The sequence below is a fragment of the Amblyomma maculatum genome, chromosome 1, assembly GCF_055883805.1.
Source record: "Amblyomma maculatum isolate TAMU_Amacu chromosome 1, ASM5588380v1, whole genome shotgun sequence".
In the NCBI taxonomy this organism is placed as follows: domain Eukaryota; kingdom Metazoa; phylum Arthropoda; class Arachnida; order Ixodida; family Ixodidae; genus Amblyomma; species Amblyomma maculatum.
Window position 1 is genome coordinate 94,303,694 of NC_139344.1, and position 25,088 is coordinate 94,328,781.

Sequence of the window (25,088 nt, forward strand, 5' to 3'; positions counted from 1 at the left end):
TACTCGAATCTAACGCGCACCTTTTTTCCGATATATCGTGTCCAAAAATTGGGTGCGCGTTAGAATCGAGTGCGACCCTAAATCTCCGACATCATATCGCCATCGGCATTTCAAAATGGCCGCCTGGTATGCACTTCGAGCCTACTAGCTGGTCTAGCTGTCTATGCCTAGCTGCAGTAGCGTCCTTCGTGTGCTTTGGTACATGTGCTTTGGTTAGCCTACCCGTTTTCTGCGATTGACCGACCAGTATGGACGTGCCGAAGATTCGTCGAGTTCATCATGATGCCGCATTTAAAAGGAAAGTCATCGTGTGTGCAGAGACGGACGGAAATCAGGCCGCATCACGCGCATTCGGAGTTCCGGAGACATGCGTGCGGGACTGGCGCAAGCAGAAGGAAAAGATTTTCGGCAGCAAGGCTACACGAAAAGGTTTCAGTGGACCGAAGCAGGGCCGGTTCACCGAAATAGAAGAGCGGCTCGCAGAATATGTTCTAGAGCAGCGAGCGGCGCAGCGGCCAGTGACGACGGACCTGCTCAAAGTCCGGGCGATGCAGCTAGCCCTACAAACAGGGCTAACGCGGAGCGACTTTAAAGCGAGCAGGTGCTGGCTGTCTAATTTTATGAAGAGAAAAGGCTTTTCTCTTCGAAGGCGGACAGGGATATGCCAGAAGTTACCTGAAGAGTACGAAGAAAAGCTGCACAGTTTTCAGCGGTTCGTTCTAAGTTTGCGCCGCAAGTACGGCTACCACCTCGGCCAGATTGGAAATGCCGATCAGACACCGCTGTACTTTGACATGCCTGCCACCACAACCGTTGAAAAGAAGGGGGCGAAGCAAGTGCGCGTGTTGTCTTCCGGCCACGAAAAAACACGCGTCACCGCAATGCTTTGTTGCACCGCGGATGGACACAAGCTGCCCCCGTATCTCATATTCAGGCGCAAGACGCTCCCGAAAGGAATCGTGTTTCCGAGTGGCGTGATTGTGCGCGCCAATGAAAAAGGTTGGATGACAACGGACTTGGTCGCCGACTGGATCGATAACGTCTGGCGCAAGAGACCCGGCGGCAGTTTGGGCCTGCGTGCGATGCTTGTGCTCGACGCTTTCAAGTGCCATCTCGACCAACGCATCAAGGACAAGCTCGCTGCGTGCGACACCGACCTTGTCGTGATACCAGGTGGCATGACATCGCAGCTCCAGCCGCTCGATGTTTGCTTGAACAAGCCAGTGAAAGATAGGATTCGGGCGCTCTACACCGAATGGCTTGTGAGTGGCTGCCATGAATTCACTCCCAGCAACAGAATGAAGCGTGCCTCGCTGCAAGAGTTCACTGGATGGGCGAAAGATGCGTGGTGCACGATACCGTCTGCCATGGTCATCAAGGCCTTTAAAAAATGTGGCATATCGAATGCCATGGACGGCACCGAAAATGAGATGCTTTGGTCCGTCAGCAGTGACAAGGAGTTGTCTGACAGCGACGACGAGTGAACCTTGTGCCGGCATAGTGACAATCTTGGCAAGATAAGCCGTTTTCTTTTGTGTGTGTGTTTTTTAGTGCACCGAGATTAAATCTTTGCTTTTCCAAACGAGACGAAGTTGTATTGCTGTATGAAAGCGTTAGGTGCGCGGTACTCTTTTTCGCGGAGAACGGGTGCGCGTTACAATCGGAGCTTTTTTTTTTTTCGGGGGTGGGGATCACGAAAAACGGGTGCGCGTTACAATCGAGGGCGCGTTAGATTCGAGTAAATACGGTAAGCTCCGAGGCCAGACAGGGCAACCAGGCGGGAAAAGTCACGCAAGGCTTCACCTCGCCGGTGACTGCGGAGGGCCGTGAAGATGCGTCCGCTTGCGTCAAGTTTGCGATGCCGAAGAGACTTTGCTTTCCCTGCATGCGTAGGCTTTCCTTGGCGCTTGTGCTGCTGCGACGCTGGCCCCATCTCTCGATAGTTAGTTTATATTCACATCTACGCTGGCACCATCTTGTGATAACTAGGGTAACTAGCACGGGGGAAAGCCGGCTTTAAAGGAGACGATGGCAGATCGTTCCCCACAAATTTTCCAGAGCCCTCCACTATGCTGTTCCTCAAAGCCTGGGTTGCTTTGGGACGTTAAACCCCCACAAACCAAATCAAACTATAAGGCAATGGAACAGGGTAAAAAATGTTAGTTCAGTAAATGATTGTTTAGGTAATTAATTACCTCACTTGAACTTGCATGGCACTTTTTTTTTCTTTTTTCAACAACAGATTAAGCTTGAGGTTTGTCGGTTTTCACCGATTCAAGGAAGTTTGCCTCGGGGGGGTTTTTCAGGATTTTTAGTTTACATCAAAAACACAGAACTTTAATTATAATGAAGGGAGTTTCATGTAGCAGCACAGCAGCTTAAAGGGCCGTCGTGATGTTCGCCAGACCACTAATTCCAAGCCGGCCTCTAGGTTCTTTACACCTTCCCGATGCCCCAAAGCCCAATCATAATGGCGAAATCTTAGCGCCTAATATTTTAATCTGCTTCAATAATCAGTGTTTTGCACCGATGTGAGCGAAACACGACGGCGAAGTTCGTTAGCGGATTTGACGTTTCCTTATCGCTTGAGTGCTGATTGGTTGAGCACACACTTTAGATTTTACAATCGAAATTTCTTCATGTTACTATGCAGAAAACAATTAAAAGGTGTTTTAATTCTGCGTGTGTTCTTCAAGTGCTTGTAAAGATAGGAACTGTAAACTTGGGTAATTATGGTGTTGTCAAAAAGTGCGGTGGAGCGCCTTCTTGCTGTGATGATGGTGATGGGGGCTTTGGCGTTTGTAGCAGGTCGCCGCGGCCTTCTGGCTCGGCGAAACCAAAACTTAAAAAAAAAAAAACAATGAAAAAAAAAAAAAGTCTCAATACGCTGTCCAGGCTCTACTGTCACAAGCACAAAGGTCACACAGCCGTCACCAACCGCCGCCACGGTTGCAGGGCTCCCCGTTGTCACCAGAATTCGAGATGCCGCTTTGTGGTCTCCACTCCCGCAGGCTCCTCAAATCCAAAGGCAGCTGACAACGTTCGGATCTCGGAGGTCGGCAAAATTGCTGGACAGTCCAAAATCACGTGGCTGATAGTTTCTCTCGACGCTCGTCAGATGGCACAAGTTGTGTCGAGATCGCTCATGAAGCGCGCTCGCCACATCCGAGTCTGCAGCACTTCACAGCGGACTTCCACCAGCAGGCCACTGCCCAGGGAGTTGTCATATAGTCGTTCCCAGCAGATGACCTCCTTGCTGGCCCTGTACAGGTACAGGGTAGGCTTCTCCTTAGCTCCTGTATGCCATTTCTCAATCTCCGCTTTTCGCACTCGTTCTACAACTTTCCCACAAGTAGCGCTCGAGTGATCTGCAGCAGCAGCAGTGATGGACGCCTGCGGAACACCAAAACGGCGATGCAGATTTGCTGACCGTTAGGTGCACCTCGTCGACAGCCCCGCAAAAATGGTGCGGAGCAGTGCCTGGTGGGCTAGGCTAGCTTTGGGCAGACGGAGAAGCCGGACTTCATAGCTCAGCTTCGCAGCATCATTACCATGGTAACAACGCTGCCAAAAGCGCAGCTACAGGTTGAGCTGGACAGGCAACCATGGTGGATAGCTTCCGATATGTCAGAAGAAAACTACGTTTTTCATAGGTTTCGCCCATGTCGAGCACTGGGCAAGCGAAACTCGAGAGGGGCTCTCTCTTAAACTGGCTTAGACATGCTATTCTTTTTTTTCTTGTTTTTAGAATTTTATAAACCGATAACTCTCGTTTCCGCACGCCAATTTTTCTCATTCTTTTTGAACTAACGTTGACATGGTGCAAAGAACCTAAAGGTTGGCTGGAATTAGCGGCTTGACGAACGTCACTGTGCCCCTTTAAAAACCCTGTTGACAAAGACCTAGCATGTGATTGATTGGGTTAAAGATACGATCGTAGCTGTAGCTGTCTCCATCTCTGCATTGACCCAAACAGCGGCACCAGTGTTGCTATGTTAGCGGTCTTCTCACTGAATTTAGTGGGCAGAAATGTTGTATTGCACGAGGCAAGCATTTATCTCTTTTTAGTCCTGTTGGATTTTTTTTTTTTTCTGATTGTCTTCAGTGGCTGTACATATTTTGTTAACAATGGTGTAAGTTCTTTATAATATTTTCATTTCTGCAAAACAAAGTCTGTGAGCACTGGAGTCAATGAGATGGTGAGGTGGCGAATATTGTAACACGCCCAATATGCCTTGAATTGATTTATACATCCAACATATGGACTGGGACCTGTCGTGCGCAGAGTTTTAGAGAAGAGTGGCTGCAGGACCCTAAGTTTCAAAACTGAGTACTGGATGTTCCAAATGCAAATGAATGCTCTTTGTGTGCTAGTGATACATATTTGTGATATCATCATCAGCAGCTGCAAACGTTGTAGTGACTTCTATTGTCTACTCGGGGGAACACGAATCCATATCCAAAACTCGATACCGCCTCCACCAGGCTAGTGGCTGTTCCTTTGTTCACGTGTTTGGACAACTTTGGTGTTGGCCTCTGTTTTTGCGTGATCTGCGGCCGCGTCCGACTCAGTGTGACTCTGAAGTTTTAGTAGTAGCGGTTTCGCAGTGCAATGGCGGGCTCAAAGCCGCAACAGTACTTCAAAGTATTTTTGAAGTCGTATGCGGCAGAATTTCCGTGCTTCGTACCGTCTAAGAAAGGAGAGAAGTTCGAATTTTGCACCACGTGGTGCCTGTGATGTTAACATTTCACATGGTGGCAAGTCCGGCATAAGGATCCACATCTCTTCGAAAAAGCACCAAGGATACGTGCGAGCCGCGGACAGCCAGCCGAGCCTGACAAGTTTTGTTCGCATGACAGCGACCTCAGTGCGATTCGTGCAGAATGCCATTTCACGGCGTTTTTAGTTGAACACAACATACCGCTCAGTGTCAGTGATCACGCTGGACCACTTTTCCAAAAAATGTTCCCCAAGTGCGAGGAAGCCAAACGCTACGCCTGTGGACGTAGCGTTTGGCAAGTGTGTCGCTAAAGGGTGTCGCTAAAGATAAACCCCCCCGGTCGTGGAGGTTTTACGAATTTTGAAATCTTCAGGTTGGCAGGTATGGTTATAGGGCGTAAGGACCATCGGCCATCCACTGGGTATATAGCCGCTTCACGTGGGCCTCGAAGAGCTTGTTCAGGCACACGTCGAGTGGCTGTAACATGGATGTCATGCCGCCAGATATCGCAATGAGGTCGGTGCCGGTCTCAGTGATACGAGCCTTCACTGCATCAGCACAGCCTCGGAAGGAATCCAGCACGAGCATCGACCAGCATGCCAGCAAAGCACCTCGTTTTCGTTCCCAGATTACTCGGATCCAGTCACCGACTAGACCACTGTTCATCCAGGAATTTTCGTCCAACCGTACGATTCCTGGGGCATTGGTGTGCAGGTAGCATCTTGCGTTTGAAAATTACATACGGGCACAGTTTCATCCCATCAGCCAAAGCACATAAAATCGCTATGCAGCGCAGCTTGGCATTTCTGCCAGTCAGCACGCTGAGTGATTTGGAACCCTTTTTTTTTTTCCATGGTCATGTCCATCAGCATCTCTGAGTACACTGGGGTCAGATCGGCATTTCCCACCTGAGACAGCAAATAGCTGTGTTCCTTCCAAAGTCCGATGACATATCGTTGAAAGCTCAACAATTTTTCCTCATAGACATCAGGAGGCCACTAGTACATTGTTGTTCGCTGTCGCATCGAAAATTCATGTCGTGCAAAGCGCTGAGGCCATCCACGGCTTGCACGAAACTCATGTGGAATGTTCATTTCCTGGGCCAGCTTCAGGGCTTCTATTTGAGCCATCTCTGTTGAAACAGCGTGGCCACGACTGCTCTACTCCTCAGTGAACTTGGAAAGCTACGTCGCGGAGTGGAGGTACAAGCCAGTCTTCAGACCACGAAACACTCTCCTGTCCCGGTTCGTTGTTTCAAGACTCTTTTTTTCTTCCTCCTGTCGTGAATGCACGACTCGTCGATTTCATGTTGTTTTGCTGCAGCTCTGTTGCTGATTTTTTTGGCAGTGGCTATAACCTTTAGCTTCTCTTTCGCTGTGAAAGACTGCCACCAAGTTGCACTCATGGCGCCAAAACAAAGCAGGCCGACAGTGCAAACTGGGTTGACTGGGTGTTGAAACAACACAAAAGGCCCAACAACCGCTGATTGAACAAAGTGTGACCAATGGCGTGGAGAATAAACATACTATGCTCTTGATATGGATTTGGCTATGCCTTTTGTTGGCTCCTTGTCGGCTATACAAGCATCGATGATGAAGGGGATGGCAGACTACATGGGGAGCTCACGCATTGGCGAGTAGCCAAGCACTGCCTCCCCCCCCCCCCCCCCCACCTCCAGGAAGACATTTGCAGATAACCCGCACCCCCACTTTTTAAACATATTTTTTTTTTACATTTTGGTGTGGGTTATACACGAGTAAATACGGTATATTCACATAAATCTTTCATGCTTTATCCTGCTCTGCATCACCGTCAATGATTTCTGTTGTTATTCTTTGTGTTCACTGCATGTAGTTTGTGGAGCCTTTTTGATAATGCAATTATGTTGAAAATGTTAGAAGGATGATGTGCATGTAGAATAATGGCTTTATACTATGCAGGTTGTAAACTTGCAAGATGACTGCCTGTACTGCTTGGAGCATGCTGTACATTGCCTACAAAGGAAAAACATGAAGTCCTGGAAGCTCCTCTATGCCTATGACATGGTACTGGCGTTATGCTTGTTGACCTGCTTGTCCTTTATTCATTGAAAGTCGAGTATATTCAGTGTGAATTGATGCGCTAGTTTATTCTTAAGGACCAAATTATTTTGGGGAACAAATTATTTTCTTTCAAAAAACAGTTTGATAACACTGCTAGCTAGTTGTATTCTTTGGCTACTAATGCTTTGTTTGCATTTGATAGTTACCTTATTTTTTTTTCGTCTCATCGTCATGTTGGCATCAACTTGTCGTGCTGGCTCTTTTCTGAATAATATTTTTTGGAAGTGTTGAGGCTTTCAAAGAAATGTTTTAGTATTATTATTTTTTTGTTGTAAACAATTATTTGCTTGCTTTTTTCTTTACCAGTAATGCTGCCATTGTAGGGGCTGTAATCCATAAATGAATATTCTTTATTTTGTGACAGCGATATGAGTGGTATGTGACAGCGATATGACATGGATAAGATGGCTAAGCATTATTACCTTGATGTGTGCGCACTTTGCACATTTACTCAAAAGTTCTTATGATTTTGTTGGTTACGGTAAATGATTTGAGACCAAAAAAACAATGAAAAGTGCAGTTTTTCTCTTATTTGTTTCGATAAAGCAACGCTCAGGCTGTCATAAAATGTAGCCTCTGATATGCTTTACAGGCTTGTGCAGGGAACACTATTGTGTTAGTGCAGCTAGACTTTAAGCAGTGCCACCCATTGCATTGCATTGCATAATTTCAACCTGCAATTCGGTCATAAAGTGATTTCCTCCCTTCGTCCTCTTATAAAATAGTTGTTTCCTTTTGCTGGTTTATTTTTTCATGCCTTGTTATGTGCTAAAGTGCATTACTTTTGCTACCTAAAAAAAAAAAGTTAGGTAACTGTATGTGCTTGATTAGTAATGATGTTTTTTCTGTTGACTTATCACAATGTTACTTAATGCATTACATTTTTTTTTCTCTCTCTCTTTTTTTACTTTTTCATTCTAGGATGAGCTTAGGTCAATTTTGCGGAAGCTTGAGGAACACATTGAGTCTTCAGATGCTTCTCAAATGAAGACTGACTCCGAGTCATCATCATCAAAAAAGAAGGTAGCCAAGAAGAAATGAACATAAGGAAGAAATCATCTACAGTAGTGGCACACCATATACGAAACAAGTATTGTACTAACATTGTTCGTGCAAAGTTGCACGGGGACAAAGCAGTCACATTGTAAGCAATCTGGAGAAATTTATAAAGGGCTGTGCTTCTTTGTTTTCCTTCTCATTTCAATTGCTTCATAAATTTCTAGCCATGGATTGCAGTGTTATAATACTTTTTTGCTGCATTTGTACATGTGGCCCTGAATGCCATGTTGGTCACTGGACTGGTTTCGTTATTTTGCCTGGGTATAATAGTACTGGTTGGCGGGTTCTACTGAAAAAGTTTGAATGAATTATTCTGTGGCTGTCTGAAAAGTTGCATTTTTGTACTGCAGCAGATTGTGTAAAAGCCATCTTGCCTGTGAAGACCGGAAGCACGAGAACTAGAAATTAGCACCTGCTGTTCTCCCACTTTTAATTTAATTTTCAGTCTCTGATATACTGGGTTTAGAATAGGCAATTTATGTTTGCATTGGCCTGCCATGTGATTTTACGTAAAAGGAATAAAGTTGTAGGCAACTCACGAATTGCAGCAGCGAATACCCTTCGAAGGAAGCCCTCAAGCCAATGGTGTCGGCCAGTTCTTGTGATGGTGCAGTTAATGCCCTAGTGTATATGAGGGTGATGTAAGAGAAGTACAGCTGCCACTATATAAAATTGAAGTTTGCTTGTTGCTTCATAAAGTTGAGAAGTATGTTGTCGTCAACTAGTTCGCCATTACAAATGCTGCTGGACCAACACTTGAGAGACGCAAATATGTCTGAACTTCTGGCCTATTCAGAGTGCAAGTGTGTCAGGGTTCATGTGAGATTTCAGTGCTATGTGCCCCTTGCCTGTGTTTCATATTTATAATATGCAGCATCACTAAAGGGCTCTGTAAATAGTTTGTTTGTGTTGAAGTTTGCTGGGCTATGAAATTTGTAAATACTGTTGAACAGCATGTAAACTAAGCTTCTGCATAGTTATTTCTAGTTCTTGTTATAGCAGCAGGGCGACAAAAATGCACAGTAATGAAAATAATGCAAACATTACTGCCTCTCCTGTAATCAAGAGTTTGTGTAAGCATGCAATGGTTACAGGCTCTGTGGCGGCCTTCTCACCTTCGTGAGCGGCCGCATAATCATGGCGTTGTCGGCGGGGTCAAGCAGTCTTGTGCTGTTGCATATAAATCGCTGAGTGATCACTTTCCGCCGGATTCTTCCTGCCTCTCCTTTCATCAGACTTCAGTGCTTCCATGCACGGAGAGTGCGTAAGCATGCCAAATTTTTGCAGTGGCCCACCTAAATCTGGAAGTCACTGCTTAGCTGGTGATACTCAAATTAGGTTAGACATCAATTTTGGTCAAATTCGAACAAAGTGAAATTTTAGGAGTTCGTAGATAGAATGGTGGTCCACCTAAATTTGGTGGGCACCACTGAATTGACTATACTCAAATTAGGCTGGACATCAATTTTGGTCTGTGTTCCTCATAGCTTGAGTTGCTCTGGGGCGTTAAATTAAACTCGAAACGAATGAAACACAACGAATTGGTCAAATTCAAATGAAGTCAAATTTCGATTTTGTGACAAACACTTTCTAGGACACATGCCATACATGTACGAGGCTTAGAGAGTGAAGAAATTCTCATAAAATCTTATTTGGTGTCCGGATGATAGGGAATCGGTGCTCTGTAGCTGTTAAGAGCACAACTGCTAAAAGGCAAATCCACTACTCTTTTACATAAGGTAATACATGGAAGGCATGCTTTGAAAGCTCTTTGCACTTCACAGTTTTTCTGTTCGTCAGCTATTCACTTTGTAAGGTTGGTCTGGCATCACCAAATGTGATGGCGCAATGAGATAGTCTTTGCTCTAGGCAATCCTGTTTAATGATGGCATAGTGCTTTGTTCACCCAAAGAAGGAGCTGATAGGCAAGGCAGCATTCAAGACATCTCACCTATTATTGCTTGTTTATTAGCATGATAGCATTAAGGGCCTTATTCTGCTGAAAATCCGGTGTTGTCAGAGCAGTGCAGAAAAAAAATTTCTGTCGATTTAGGTAAGTTGGCCAAATACAAAATATATATGCAAGCATGCCATGTTTAATTTCGTTTTCGGTTTGAGGCAAGATTTTAAGGTCAGGCTTCAGGCTAAGAGCGCTGAATAGGGGCCTTAGTGGTAACACAATATAAAATTTCGGGACAGCTTAATGCACCTTAAGAGGGCTGTGTGATAGCAGTATGTTTGGATCCATTGTGCACAATTTCAAAATTGCGAATATTCACACACCCCTAGTTGTATGATTATCGTTGCTTTCATTTTTGATGAAATAGCAACAAAACGAATTAAATAATGATTTATTTTAGTTGGCTTGAATAATTGTTAACCTTTCACAGATGTAGTGACCATAGACACAGCACCCAAAAGTTTGATTTCATTGCGACATTTTCTTTTTCATCTTCTATAACTCATTTTTTCAGTGTTATTACCATATTGACATTAAACCTTCTAAGGACTTCAGGGCTTTTTTCTACTGTGTGTATTTTAAGATTTACTGCAACTACTTTTGTGTGGTTGTCCTGTGCTCTGCACAAGTCGCACTGTATGTTGGTGTCCTGATTTCTACTGTGTACATTTTTTCAGCCATTGAAAATGGCACACACATCTTATTTAAGATACTTTCATATTGAGTAATAATTCAGCATTGCATTCCACTTGTTTTACCAAATGAAGTTGTTACATATGTCATCCTGAGCTGTTTGTGCATTCCTCTTTGTGTGCACATTTTTTTATGCGAGTAAGTATATACTAATTGATGATCTGAATAATTGCTGAAATGTCATTCCACCATCAACTTCATCTTGCTCTTGACAAACATGGTTGTGAAGGACATGTTGAGCTTTAACTCCCGTTTTTCTTTTTTTTCCTGGAAAAGACCTGGTACAGATGGTACATGATTGTAGTAAAATGAGCATAGAGAAAGCGGGACAGAGACAAGAAGGCACAAGCACGGATTAGAAGCTGAAGATTTTTGCAGTGCTTGTAGTATATACTGGGACAATAAGTAGAATATAGTAAACAAAATCCCGTTATCCTGCAGACCATCTTATGCTTTCATGTGCATGATATTACTTGCAGTTTAGGCAAAATGACTTTTGACACCCGCCCCATGTGAGTTTAATTTATGACTGTGCATAAGTCAACTCCGATTATAAGTCGACCCCCCAAACTATAAAAGGTCTTTTTTTTTTTTTTGCTGTTTTTTTTCTAGAAAAGGGTCGAGTTATAATAACAGTATAGGGTAGTTTGCCACAGTGCCTTGCGTTTTCTCATCTCTGTTCTGTTTTCCGTGCGATCTTTTAGCTGCAGTTCTTTTTTTGCACTTCAGTATTTGTTTCATTAAATGCAGTGGCGAATACCTGCTGCAAAAAATTTCGATTTCTTGTGTGTTTATTTGTTTGTTTCTTTTGTGTTTGTACAAAGAAAAGCACACACTTTCTGTGCTGAAATAGACAATGATGGAGAGATTATTGTCAAGAGCCAGGGTAAAACTAGGCTAACGTTGGTCATATTGAGTCATTTGTCAGTGACCTCACTGCGTTAATAGTCATGTGTTGTCTGTTTTTTTTTTCCTGCTCTTTCATTTTCAAAGTTGTGCTGTTTTGTCTGTGATTTGAGTATAAAGTTGTCAACTCCTTTTGATGTATTGTTTGGTGCAAAAGTGGTGCATATGAAACTGTAGCATGGCTTGCTGCTTTTGATGCCTTTCGGCCTTCTCGCCAGGCACGAATGCAGCGGGTCAATACAAGTAAATTGACATGACCCTAGGTAAAGGTGGCCACCTCCTAGCTTGTGTCGACATCAGGTGCTTTCGTAAAGTAACATAACTGAAGCCTCCATGTTTGTTCCACATACGAGCTAATGTTCTCAGAGCACTTGGTCAACCAGTAGCAGGAAGTATGAAAGGGAGTGAAGGCTGTTGTGCCCATTTGTTCTGCCATCGTTTTTATCCACCTAACGGTTGTGCACATCCTGTGCACATCCTCCCTGCTGCTGAGCCAAATAATTATGTAGCTGCCCTCTAGTTATCTTTGTAGCACTTTTTTTCATTTGAACGCAATCCTTTACAAAGCAGCGTGCCTTTATAAAGTGTCTAGTTGTGAAGGACTGTAGCAGAAAAGGATAGCCTCAAAAGATGAGAACTGCATGGGTACTAACCGTAGCACGATTTCCATTAGGCACATTTTATGGCAGCACGCTTTTGATTTTACCAAAAAAATACATTTGGTAACCTTGCAAACAGAAAGGGAGGTATTGTTATAGTTCAACCTATTGTTGCATTAAGGATGCCGTTGCCAACTTGATGATCAATATATTTCCTAGTGCTGTTGAAGTGGTACAGAGATATGAAAGGCCTACGAACCAGTATGCTGGTACAGGCTCATACAGCAGGCTTATACAAACTTCTGGTCATTGACCTCACAATTTTTTTTTTCTTTTGAAGCTCAACTATGAGTGTGTAAATATTGAAAATTTTGAATACGGATATGGAAAGGGGGGGGGGGGGGGATGATCCCATATGAAATGGAATATCCAGTCAATGAAAAAAAAAATTATATAGCAAGCATTGTCCATCTTGTTTATTTTAGAATTCACATCGTATTTGCAAATAAAGTTAAGCTAGAATTGCACGGAAGTGTATATCTTACTGCAAAATTCAATATAAATTTTATACAGGATTCTGTAAACCGGTTTTTTGTACAAAAAGGACCAGCATGAAATCGGGTGAAGCTGTTGTATCTGTGCTGAATTAAGTCAATGCTTGTTAATTCGGCTCTTTCAAGGGACAGAAAAATATGTCCAAATTAACCAAAAACTTGAATTATCAAATGGGCCTGAAAGAACTACTGAAAACCGTTTGCATCACAGTAGTTTTATCCGACGAACACGTTACTTGCCCGATGTTTGACTGCATTTGAGGTGAAACCCAAGTGGGCACAACGTTTTTTTTTTTTCCCGAGTTTCGTCAAGTGCTTCACTTTGCGCACACTGTCGGGCAGGCCCTCTTCACAAAAGGGAAGGTACTATCGCATTTCGAGGATGCTTCACTGAACAGCCCACGCAATCAAGCATTGCAGTGAAGCACTCGGTACAGGGAAACTGCAGTGAATTTGAAAATTTTCAGTGTATTCTGTAACTTTCAAATATTCCGGAAATTATGAATATCAGTTTTATGAACATGAGTCGAATAACAAACATATTCTATTTGTATTCGAAATTTATCAGCCACTCAGGCAGCAGAGAAGGCAACAGTGAAAACAGAAGCCCTACTTTTTCACTTCAAGATGAGGCCTTTATGCCCTTCCAATCCACTTATGTAATGGCTGTGCACCAAATTATTGTCATTTAAATTTAAAGGGGACTGTAGTAGTGTTTAGTGCATTACTCTGGTTGGCAACTGCAGATGTATTAACTTACCAAAAGAATTCTCTTTGAGGACCTCTCTATTGATGTTATTTTGACAAATGATTCAAGGCATTTTGATTTGACAGTGGATAGTGTTTTCAAGTGTCATTAATATTTGCATTGCATGTGGTCATTTAACACGTCATGGTTCTTATTATGATTGCAGCTGTAAGCGCTCAAAGCTTGACTTTAAGTGTACATATCGTGAGAAGCTGTATGAAGTATCTACTTTTTCTTCACTCCTTTAAGGAATATGCTGTATCTGCATCAGTATATTTTTCATTATTTTTGTGTAATTTGCAGCTAAGATTGTATATTCTGCTGTATTTGGAATCGTGCTGCAGTTGTAATGTGGATGTAATTTCTTTCTTTAATATTGCATGCTCCAGTTACACATTTAAAATGTGAAGTGATAAAATGGGGAATCCCTTAAAGCAGGGGCATTGGAAGTTCATGCCCCAAAGTGCTTCCAGGTTCATAAGCTGGCTGATCTAGGTTAGTGGCAGGCGTGAAGTTTCTTCTGCTTTTATTGGTTCAAGGCTTAGCAGAAGTTTGTTATAGTGGAATAAAAGGGATGATGGTAATTGCTCAAAGATGACAAAGGCAAGTTTATTCATTGTCAGGCAGGGTAGCTGGCAAGCATATGTGTATATATATACATATAGTAACTGTAAACTTCATTCAAACATGCTGGCAGGCATTTATGAGGAGCTCAGTGTAGATGATAAGGTGGTGTAATAATGTGCATATATAATTTTTTTAATCTTAGTGGCCTCAAAATATCAACCCCCTGTATCATATTTATGGTCCCATATTAGCCATGTGCTCCACTGCTGTGGTGGCGCAGTGGTTGGGGCGTTCGACTGCTGTACCCGAGGATGCAGGATCGAATCCCAGCCATGGCAGCCACTTTTCGATGGAGGGGAAATATAAGGCGTCCATGTGCTGTGCAATGTCAGTGCATTTAAGGAACCCCGGCTGGTTGAAATTTCTGAAGTTCTCCAATGTGGCGTCTTGTTGCCTGAGTCGCTTTGGGATATTAAACCCCATAAACCAAGCCAAACCACTATAGCCATGTCTGATGAAAGCGAAAGGTAATTTCCTCCATGCTTTTAGCGCAATACCAGAAAGTAGGAAAAATTGAATATACAGCCTTCTGGATTTCTAATAATATTGCATGAGCATCAACTTCCTGGCACTGCTGTGACATAAAAAGGAGAGGGGAAAGCATACGAGGGCAAGGACATGTTCACAATTGCTGCTGAAGTGAATGTCATGCTCTCATAGGTGAATGCCATAGGTGCAAGCACCTCCCTGCCCATCATCAGCAGTTACTCATCAGAGCCCCAAGTAGCTGTGACCGATTGCTTTAACGTGGTAGCATTTAGCAGTTAGCATTAAAGTTCTCATTAGCAGAAAAACTGAGCAGTGTCACAGTGTTGGGATATTCCTTGATTGCTCAAGAGGTTGAAGACGTCATAAGGTCACGTGGCATGGCTGAGTGCTGATGGGTTGTCTGGGTGTGTGACGTCATGAGACCACGTGACATGAGACAGTTGGCAGATGCACTGGTCACGTGATATTGCCTAGAGTGGTGGCAGCTGTGCTTGGTTCTGTGCAGACTTGTTTAGACAGCTCCATATATCATGTTGCAATGGAGCCAGAGTCAGTGTCACCTCTGTCTACCATCTCGAAGTTGCCAGGTTGGGTCCGAAACCTACTGTAAGTAAAAATAAAATAAAAATAAAAAAAAAGCTTAAAAAGAAATCAAAATGAGCATGTTGGGCTGCTGTAATAGGAACCTGTAACAGCAAGGTTCCTTGTAATGCTGTTGCATTCCACACTTAAGGGGACTTGAGCATCCCCATAATTGTTTCTCTTGCATATATTACACTCAATAAACAGCCTAGTATTCTCAGTAAATTGGTACTTATGGAAGTAATTGTAGAGAACCCTAGATATTGGTGCATTAGTTTAGTTATGAGTTATTATGCAGTGGCATCCACCGAAGCATATCCTGATGGCTACAAATCAGAGCTATACAGCTCTCCTGGAAACTTTGTAGTTGAAGAAAAATTTGTCCTGATCCAAAGGTCAAAACCGAGATCACTATCTCTCTGAGGCAGTCACTTTGCTGTCCGGGCTGATGAGGACAGGTAGCAAATCAGATCTATTACAAGAACAAATTGATCAATAGCTCAAAGTGGTAATGGTATTGGCCCATTTAGGGGGATCCCTCAGGGTGGAGTAGTTTTCTAATAACAGAGCAAATTAAAATTAATTAGAACAGGCATTCTCAAGACTACCCAAAACTGCTACGAAGTACTATAGTCTTGCTTGGAATGTTGCACGTTTTAAACAGCCCGAAGCCACAAACATGCAGCAAGTAAAAGACAAAGGAGAGCAGCATGATCAGTGTACATACCTGTTTCCTCTCCAGGTTTCCTCTCTGCTTTGCCTCAGCACTGCTGCATCTGTAAATTGATGCTTACGTGCTACTGCTGCAAATTCAGAAGGCTGTACAGGCTGCGTAGAAGAAAAAGCATAGAGGTGCTGCCCTTAGTACATGAGAATTACAATCGAATTTGAGAGTGCAGACTTTCAATGTGCTATCTGGAAATCCCAGAAGCTGTTGGAAAATTACACTTTCAAACTGTCTCCTGACTGTTTTTTACCGTGCTAGGCAAAATTTCTGTGGTCATTGTTTAGAGCTTTTGCAGCACAAATTCACACTACTTTTGTTCTTTTGTAATGTGTGCACTCACAGTAAAGAAACATGTAGGTCATGCGCCTTTAATTAACAGCGATGTAGGAATGTTATTCTGAGCCAACTATAGAGTATTGTAAGGCTTTTAGCATCGTCACTGTGCGCAAAAGAGTGAATCTGACTTTAATTTGAAACAGCTGGGAAGAATTCTTTTTATGCTGGTGTCCATGTCATGAGTAATGTTCAGAAAATACTTAGTGAAGACCGTATCTTGTAGTACCACTTGCTCACTATTGTGCCCAATGCAAGCATGCGCAAAAATAAGTACTGGCTCATTGTCCAGGCTATTTCTTCCCTTGAACTGTGTAAACATCAGCTCGCATAGTCATTTGAAGACATTTTTTTGTGTGTGTGCTGCAGGTCGTTATGAAGGATAATAGTGATTTTGGGACTAGATCCAGAGGGGCTGACCTTTTTGAATGGTGAAATGTTGTGTAGTGTGTATAAAGTACCACGAAGCTTTGGTAAGACGCAAAGCTGATGCTCAGTGTACTTTTTGGGCTGATATTCAATGCCAAATTTATATGGAGCTCGCATAAATATTGAACTTTCAAGAAGCAAGCACATTGCTGGAGAAGAAACAGGGCTTCTTCATTCACCTGATGTATTTGGCTATAAGTCAGCTATAGCACACCCATAAAAGGTAGCTCGAGTAAAATATTTCAACCATAACTCACATGGGCTTTAGGAGGCTTTATTTTTCTACTGGTTGTATGGCTGTGTGTAAATGCCAAAATGGTAGTACAGTTGCTGAAAGTTGCAAGTGTGCAGATTCAGGGTTTGTGTGTACAAAATGCACTAGTATGTTGCTGCAGCTGGAATACTGTTAGGACATAATTGAGCAATATATATATATATGTATGTATGTATTTTTTTTTTTCATCTTCCAAGAATAACAAGGGTACAATTTATTTGAAAGGTTTGAAAATGATTTTTTTTTTATCACTTGTTATTCCACAAGTCACATTTGGGGGCTTATTTTATCAGTGACCATGAGCGCCAACTTTCCGGGAGGTTATAAAACAGTTTAATTACGCAAACAAGTTATGAAAGTTATATGTTGCACCAACAGTTCATCAGCTCATGTTCCCCATTTTCTTTCATTATAATTAAATGCCATATTCATTATGATCTGCATAAATGTAGATCAAAAAATACATTTCTGTGAGACAGTTTGCAGGTACAAATTTTGTTTAATCCAGTATGTTAAAACTTGCTTTGGGCACACTTTTGGAAAAAAAATCAAATCTTACTGGAAAATGAAGGACTGTGCCATAGGTTTGCATAAGCTATGCAAGGTCGTTTGACCAGTCTATATTCACAAGCCTACAAAGCTTGGCAAGATTGGTGGATATTGAGGCACAGAAATGTTTTGCTGCACCTGGTCGATGTTTTATACAATAGGCTGCCCAGCGCATATTTAAGCTACGAATGTACGCATTTCAGTCATTGTGTACCTTTGCTGTTTACTTCATCTATCAAAAGGCACGAAACTTTTTTTATATTACCATGACAGTTCACACTAAATAAGGACATCATAGATAACCATCACTTGTGATTTTACTGTAACAGAATGTGTATATGTTGCTCATTAAAGTCACCACCCACTGTTTGTATATACCATGAAATTGTGATGCTTGCTGTTTGGTGCACATCTTTTCAGAGTCACTGTTTGGCATTTATGCTCTGTGTCTTTTGCATTTACTGAGGTGTTATGTGGGGCTCTGAGACAGCCGTGAGTGCAAAAGCAGTATTGTTTGTGTATTCCTTGTTTATCCTAAAGTGGCCCTTGAACTTGCTAATCAAGTTTAACCACTTTCATTCTGGGTATTGTGTAGACTTGATTATTATGTATATATTGGCAATTAAATAGAGTGTTTCCTCTATTACCAACTTCGTACTTACTTAGCTAAGCATCTGTACTTTTCTAACGGATTCCTTGCGAAGCATTACACAGGCATTGCTTTGAAGTTGTGACAAGTGCACCTTATTCACTTAAATGAGTGCACACAACATGAAAAGGTCATAACTTCCTTATTATCGGAAAAGTGGCCATATTTTAGGGGTTTTTATTTCAATTTTTTTCTCCAAGAACTGAGATTGTTTCAACGCGCTGTGTAGCTTGTGTACAAACCAAACTCTTCAATTTTTCTGAGTAAGCGCTGCACCTAGCAGTGATTTGTGCTTGAGGTGACTTTCACATTCTTCATGTTGCAAATAACATGCTTTTCAGGCCGTACAGCAAACACACTAAACATTTCATGAGACAATAAGCAGGGTAATACACTGTCCGCTATTTTATGCAGACATATTTTGCCACCAGTAGTAACATCAGTTCTTGTTTCGTAATTTCAAGTGTATTGTGAACATTCTAATTAGAAGTTATTTTCATTATCTTTAATGCGTTTAGCAGATAATTCACAGCATTTCAATGTTGCTATATTCAATGGTTTTGACATTTTGCACATCGCTACAAAAAGATGCTGGGATTTTCTGCTGCATAATTAAGAGATGAACTTTATTAAGCCTTGAATATATTAAAGAAAAACAAATTTGTTAATTGAAAATCAGAAATGACTTTTGAACGAGTTAAATGTTAATGCAAAACAAAATGAAGCTACTGAAACTCTTTAATAATATGCGATATTTGTTAAAGGGTTTCATGTCTCATGAAAAATAATCTATATAAAGCTATAACAAACTTTGCAAACATATGCTTGTATTAAAATTGGAAACCATATTAAAGACACTTTGGAACTAACAAAATGTCTGTCTATTCAATAGCAAATAAGTTCTAGCTGGTGCAGTTTTCCACCGAGCCTAACCAAGGGGCTGACATCTAGGTTCTCGGCTACTTCCTTTCTACGATCTTCACACCCTGAACTAAAGCAGGAGAGGGAGGCTGCATCCTCTCAGTCACTGTTATTTATATCACTGACAAAATTAACATTGGATAAAGCTGAATCCTGAGATTTGCCACTTTTCATGATGTGGGGCATACTATAGCAAAGGCTGCCATTCTCAACGTTACGTTCTGTTGTTTTTACAAGTGGGTCAGAAACCACTGCCATGCCGAAAACATGTAGACAAACTGAAATGAAGATCAAGCTAGCTTTATAGCTTCAACGTGCATAATGCAGCATGTTCATGAATGGCGCGAAAGCATTTTAAAGTGGTGTTTATGGTCAGTGGGCGTGAATACAGCAGAGCACATATAAACAAGTGTGTTCACTCCACTTGCGTTCATATGCATGATGCAAAACTGACCAAGGCGCAAAACTATTTCACTTCTTAATGGACACCTCATGCTCTCCATGGACGCGAAGGAAAACCTGAAAAAGTTTTTTCAAAACTGAAAAAACGCAAAACTATTACACTTCTCGGCGGACATATATAACTCGCCGTCCGAGAAGTTATGCCGAAGCACAAATCGGACAGACACTCTTGAGCACTCTACGCCTTTAATCCAATTCATTTCTACTGTGATTTATAATCTTGAACGTTTACTTTTATGTCTCCACCCTGCTTTTAAGCCACCAGTCTTCCAGTCGCTTTTGGCTAAAGTCTACCGGTTATCCATTCATACCGCTGATGTCTCTAAACCACATGCTCTAAACACCCGCCACTCGGGGAAGAGCAACTGTGCCTGCCTCATCTGGATGGGTAAAGCGCTGCCTGCGCGCGTACCTTCTCGCGGCATATTTTCGTTTTCATGCCTTGCATTTAGTGCACTTGTTTTAAATACACAGTGAAGCCCTTTATAGTAAAGTCACTGGGACCGAAAAAAATGTGTACTATATCAGGATTTTTACTAATTGTTGGTGAAGACATGTTCCTGAAGATGTCTGCTAATTAAATGGCTACTTACTGAACATGACTTTCTGCATAAAAAAAAAAAAGCCTTTAAAATACCTTCCTTATCTCTCTCTTACCTCTTCCTGCCATTTTCTTCAGATTTTTTGTTTACATCTTGTGAACGTACAAGCATGATGGCAACGTGACTACGAATACAACCAATTTTGACTTCATGTGAAAAACAAGGCCTTGCATGAACATGGCGTCATTTTTCACTGTTTTTGTCTTTTAAAAGGCAATAGATGAGAAATGCGCGCGGCAGTCAAGCACTGCAATACCGCACACACCGCACCTCCAGTTCTTGCCAGCGCTGCCTCGTTCTTGGGGCTGCACACTGCTGGAAATATTCGGCTGTTCCTTTCCTTCCCTAATTCTCGCCGCACTTTTAGTCTCGGACGGCGCAGCCTTCTTTCCATGTTTGTAGACAGCTTTACATTTTTTGTCCCCCTATACGCCGCATGCTTTTCCTCACGGCTCCAATGCCTACGTATAGTTGGCTTCTCCTGCACACTGTTAAGCCCGGTGGTAAAGCCATAAAAAAAAAAAAAAAAAAAAAAAAACCCTCGGTGTTGGATTTTTTTTTTTTTTTTTAATTTGTCTTAGGTAGCGTACGCGAAGTAGGCGTGCGTGCGGCGATGTCATTTCGTGGGAAATCGTTGCCGCGGCCAGAAGCACTTTACTATAACCGATTTTTGCGAATAATGTCTGCTATAAAAAGGGGAAAATCTGTAGACCAGCAACTGGGATTTCAGTTTCACTTTACTATATCCGAGTTTACTTATGGCTTATATATCTTATATATGCTTATATATCTCAAAAGACAATTTCATATTGAACAATTGAATTGGACATTACACAACGCAATTGTGATGCGACATTTGTCATTTTTTACCCTTAACATTCCACTGTAGTAATATATTGCAACCTACTCAGTATGTTTTCTAGTGTTCAGTACCACGTAATTGTCCTTTACCTGGAGTGGATCATGCTTGTCCTTTCCATTTAGGGTTCCTGGATGCGCGCCCGCAGAGCTAGAGATAGTACAGGGTCTTGAATATTTGGGGGCTGGGATTTAAAACATTCCTATGCAAAATCTACGACACCATTCGAGCTCAAATAACGTTCACAAAGTAGCAAAATATCGTCTACGTTATCTAAGTGATTCAACATCGGTACTTGCCTACATTTTCCGAAATCGAGAAAAAACTGCTCTTGGCGGCGTGTACAATTTTCGCAGGAGAGAGTCGAAAGCTAGTTTGACATGGTGCGTCATCTGTCGGGCAGCGAGGCAAGCGCGCCAACGGCCGGGATGGAGCTTTTCTCACTACTCGACAGATGACGCATCATGTTAAAATAGCTTTTCGACTGTCATCTGCGAAAATTGTGCACGCCACCGAGAGCAGTTTTTTCTCGATTTCGGAAAATCTAGGCAAGTACCGATGTTGAATCACTTATCAGATAACGTCGATATTTTGCTACTTTGTGAATGTTATTTCAGCTCGAATGGTGTAGTAGATTTTGCATAGGAATGTTTTAAATCCCAGCCCCCAAATATTCAAGACCCTGTACACTCTAGCAGAGCGAGTGTGCATTGAGGCACCGCGCCACCGAGCGGCCGCGCAAAGCCCCCTGGGAAGACAGAGCGCCGCCGCGCACACTTCACTCCGTGTCTGCCGGTTCTCAGGCGAACTTTTCTCTGTCATCTCGGCGTCCTTGTTGCACTGCTGCTTCCCGCTGTTTTCTTTTAATTATGTCGTGCCCACCATTCCTTTGCACCGTGTTGCACAGTTGGATGCTGCGTTCTAAATCCATGGATCAGCCGACACGAAAAGTCCGGCGTTCGCCCACTGCTGTATACTGCTGCTCTTCGTGGCCGCGCGCGCATGCGCAGTGCGGTAACAACCCTTCTCTCCGCGCCGACGTGCGCATCTGGAGCCCAGCGACGGCAAGGGCGACGGTAGCGACGCCCACAGCCGGTTTTTCTCTCCTCCGTCGCCTCCGTCGCCTCCGTCGCGCCGGCGCTCGCCCGGGTAGGGGAGTTAATGGTGCCAGTACTCCCCGAAATCGGGTGGCCGGCGCCGTGGGGTTTAGCTCCAAGGCGCCGCCGGTCCGGCGAGCGGCGGACTCCGCCCCACGAAAGACGGACCAATGAGCGCGCTCGCTTCTCTCATGTGACTCTACGTCACGGCTTGCGTGTCGCGACCAAGCGAGCGCCGGCGGAGCGGCCGCGCGGCCATCGCGGGCTCGCATGCAGACGGCATGACGGCCGTGCGCGACACAGAGAAAAAAAAAAAAAAAAAAGCGGGGGTTGCCCTCCTCTCTGGTGCCCCGCGAAGCGCGCGCTGACAAGAGACAGCAAATGCTGCTACTTTTTTTTTTTTTGTCATTTCTCAATGCACCGGGTGTTGCAGCTAAACATGACCTCCTGCAAAACCTTACGATGTTTCAGTTGTATATTTGAATGGGTTTATCAAAAGAAATCTTGCAAGTTCTGGCGACCCATTCCTTTATTGATGACAGAGTTACTATATATGTTCCTATAGACTTCTTCGATTTCGCTGACTGCCATGAATAATATTATAAATATTATAGGAGTGCGCATTTATGCTGAGCTTGGATACTGCCTTGATATATATTCGTACCCATTTGTTGTTTCGTAGTACGCGCGGTGTTTATACTGAGGCTGAGATAAGAAGGCGTTCTAACTCCGAACTGCTGCGAGAAGTCGTGACACTAAATGTGGAATATAAGAGACGGGGATTTTTTTTTTTTTTTTATCAGGGGTGCTGAAGTAACAGTACTATTCTCAAGTAGTAGATTTGGAATTTCACTCACTTCCATTCCGGAGCTACGCAAACGATACCTGTTGCAAACAGTTAAGCGGGTAGTTTTTCTCGCAAACCTAAGCCGATCGAAACGCAGAACAGGTACTTGGCAAACCTAAATCATATAAAACATGTGGCTCATAATTTGAGCTAAGATCCATTATATAGACACAACCAGAAACAAAAACAATTACGGCGTAGCAAACAAGGTTCGGGACAGTAAAGATTCGGACGGGCGGAAAATCTATTGGCTAGGCAGGCGAAGAAGTCAAAATGACTGCCGCACAGATGAAGGAAAAGAAAGAGGTAATGGGTGAGGTGAGGAAAGGAGCAGAGGAGAAAACGGAACAACGAAAAGAGAGAGAGAAAAAAAAGCAAACAGTGGGTGAATGGCGCGGCAAGAAAACATCATGAAAGGGAGGAGGTCTAAGGAAAGAAATAAAAAAAAAACCATACCAATGGGGGAAACAAAAATCAAGAAAAGGCCGCAGCCTACCTGCCAGACAGAGAACCCCTTTTATGAATGTTGTGACGAAACTGCTTATCAAGAGTAATATAACTAGAGTGTGCATTTACACTACGTTTTAGTACTCGCTGCTTATATTCGTACCCATTTGCTTCCGTGCTGTACGCGCGGCGCTTTGCAGTAAACTGTGGAGTTGCATACAGCTACTGAAGCTAAGATGGCAATGCCTTCCAGCCCCAAAGCACAAGAGGCTAACAAAAAATGCAGATTTTATTTAATTTTGCAATATGCAGGACGGCACAGCTAACCTCGACTTCCGACAGATTTGCGTGAAATATTATTTCAGTCGGTGCCATTCTAACTTGATTTTTAATGCTTGTATCAAAACCATATTGCCATGCTGTCGCGAACAATTCTTTTATTGATAGAATAGTTCATTATGATTTCTGTGATTGTGCTGATTGAGAAGAATAATTTCGCTGATTGTGAAGAATAATGTTATTGGAGTGAGCATAAATTTCTGCGGTGTAATACATGGTTGCTATAATTATACTCATTTGCCAGTACGCGTGGTGTTTGTACCGTTACCGAAGCTGAGATGAAAACGCGTTCTAGCTCCAAACTGCTGTTAGAGCACGTGAGACAGCACGCTTCTTTTTTTTTTTTTTTTTTCGTACAGACGCTGACCACACGACTTCCACCGCTGCAGGGAGGGCAGCCGCCCTCCGCATTTTTTTTTTTTTTTTTTGCAGGGGAAAAAAAAAACCGCTCTGACGTAGAGTCGCGTGTGAGCGGCGAGGCCCCGCCCAAACAAGTTTGACGGCGTCCGGCGCCCCTTTCTGTTTGAACATCGCGCCGCTCCATCCGTCGTGCGGTGTCCCCCGCCGATGCCGCCGCGACGGAGAGGAGCACCGGCTGTGAGAATGGGCTCAGTTAGTTGCCATGGTTACGGCGCGTCCGCTGTAGCGGCGTGTGCCATGCACGGAGACCTTGGCTTTACATGGCGTAGTGAAGCTTTCGCTTCAAAAGTCATTAAAAAAAAGCTAACTATCAAAGCAATCCGGTGCTTGCTGCATTTTGCAAGGAAGCAGCAACGACGCGCACGAGAAGACGCATGACGGCAAAAAGCAGCGGCACAGCACGCCAACACGTTTGCCAGCAGCCGACGCGAGGGTGATCGCTCCGTTCTCCTTCATGCTTTGCGCTGATCCGCCAAGGGATGGCGCGACGCTACAATTTGTGGAAAAGTCTATTTGAACTGAACACTTCGGAGCTGTAGCTCTCTTTTAGGGGCTGTGCAATGTTATAAAATTTGAAAAGCCAAGGTCACTTCAAAAAGGTACCAAAATCTGGTCATGTAGTAGACTGGACTCGCTGAGTAGCCGAAACATGGTGTTTACGGCGTCACGTCATACCTTCCTACACCGAGTACATGACGGAAGCAGCGCCGGCGCGCCTATGTACGAAGTCCACATGTGGTGTTCAGGTGCTAGGCCATGAAGTCACGCGTTCAAGAGAGGATAAATAGCAGTTGCGGAGATGAAGGCAGTCAGAGCCTTGGAGTTCGGTTCTGAACAAGTGTGTCGCGTCAAAAAACTGCCGCCTCTACGGTCTGGCGCGGCTGGCGTGCCCGGTGCCGCAGCGCGCATGCACACGAGACGCCCTCGAGGGCTGATATATTTTCGGTGTGCATTTTCGAGCAGACAACAGGGCACCTGCAGGAAGACACTGGCTGCCTATCGAGGCACTAATTACTGTTGTGATCAAGCCAATGATGCGATGTGTTTACTACGAATGTTCAAAAACTTGCGAATGTTCATATGGCAAAAAGCA

At 43.3% G+C, this 25,088-nt stretch overlaps 1 protein-coding gene across 9 annotated transcripts in view; it reads left to right on the forward strand.

Moving 5' to 3' along the window:
• The window catches only part of Jarid2 (Jumonji, AT rich interactive domain 2), a 102,188-nt gene extending 84,478 nt beyond the window's left edge, over window positions 1-17,710 (forward strand). For all 9 annotated transcript variants that reach the window (XM_084588572.1, XM_084588573.1, XM_084588574.1 and 6 more), the window contains 2 exons: window positions 6,662-6,766; window positions 7,745-17,710. In XM_084588572.1, the coding sequence (XP_084444698.1) occupies window positions 6,662-6,766; window positions 7,745-7,864 (225 nt within the window). In that variant the 3' untranslated portion in view covers window positions 7,865-17,710. The remainder of the gene's footprint in view (window positions 1-6,661; window positions 6,767-7,744) is intronic.
• The last annotated feature ends 7,378 nt before the right edge of the window (window positions 17,711-25,088 follow it).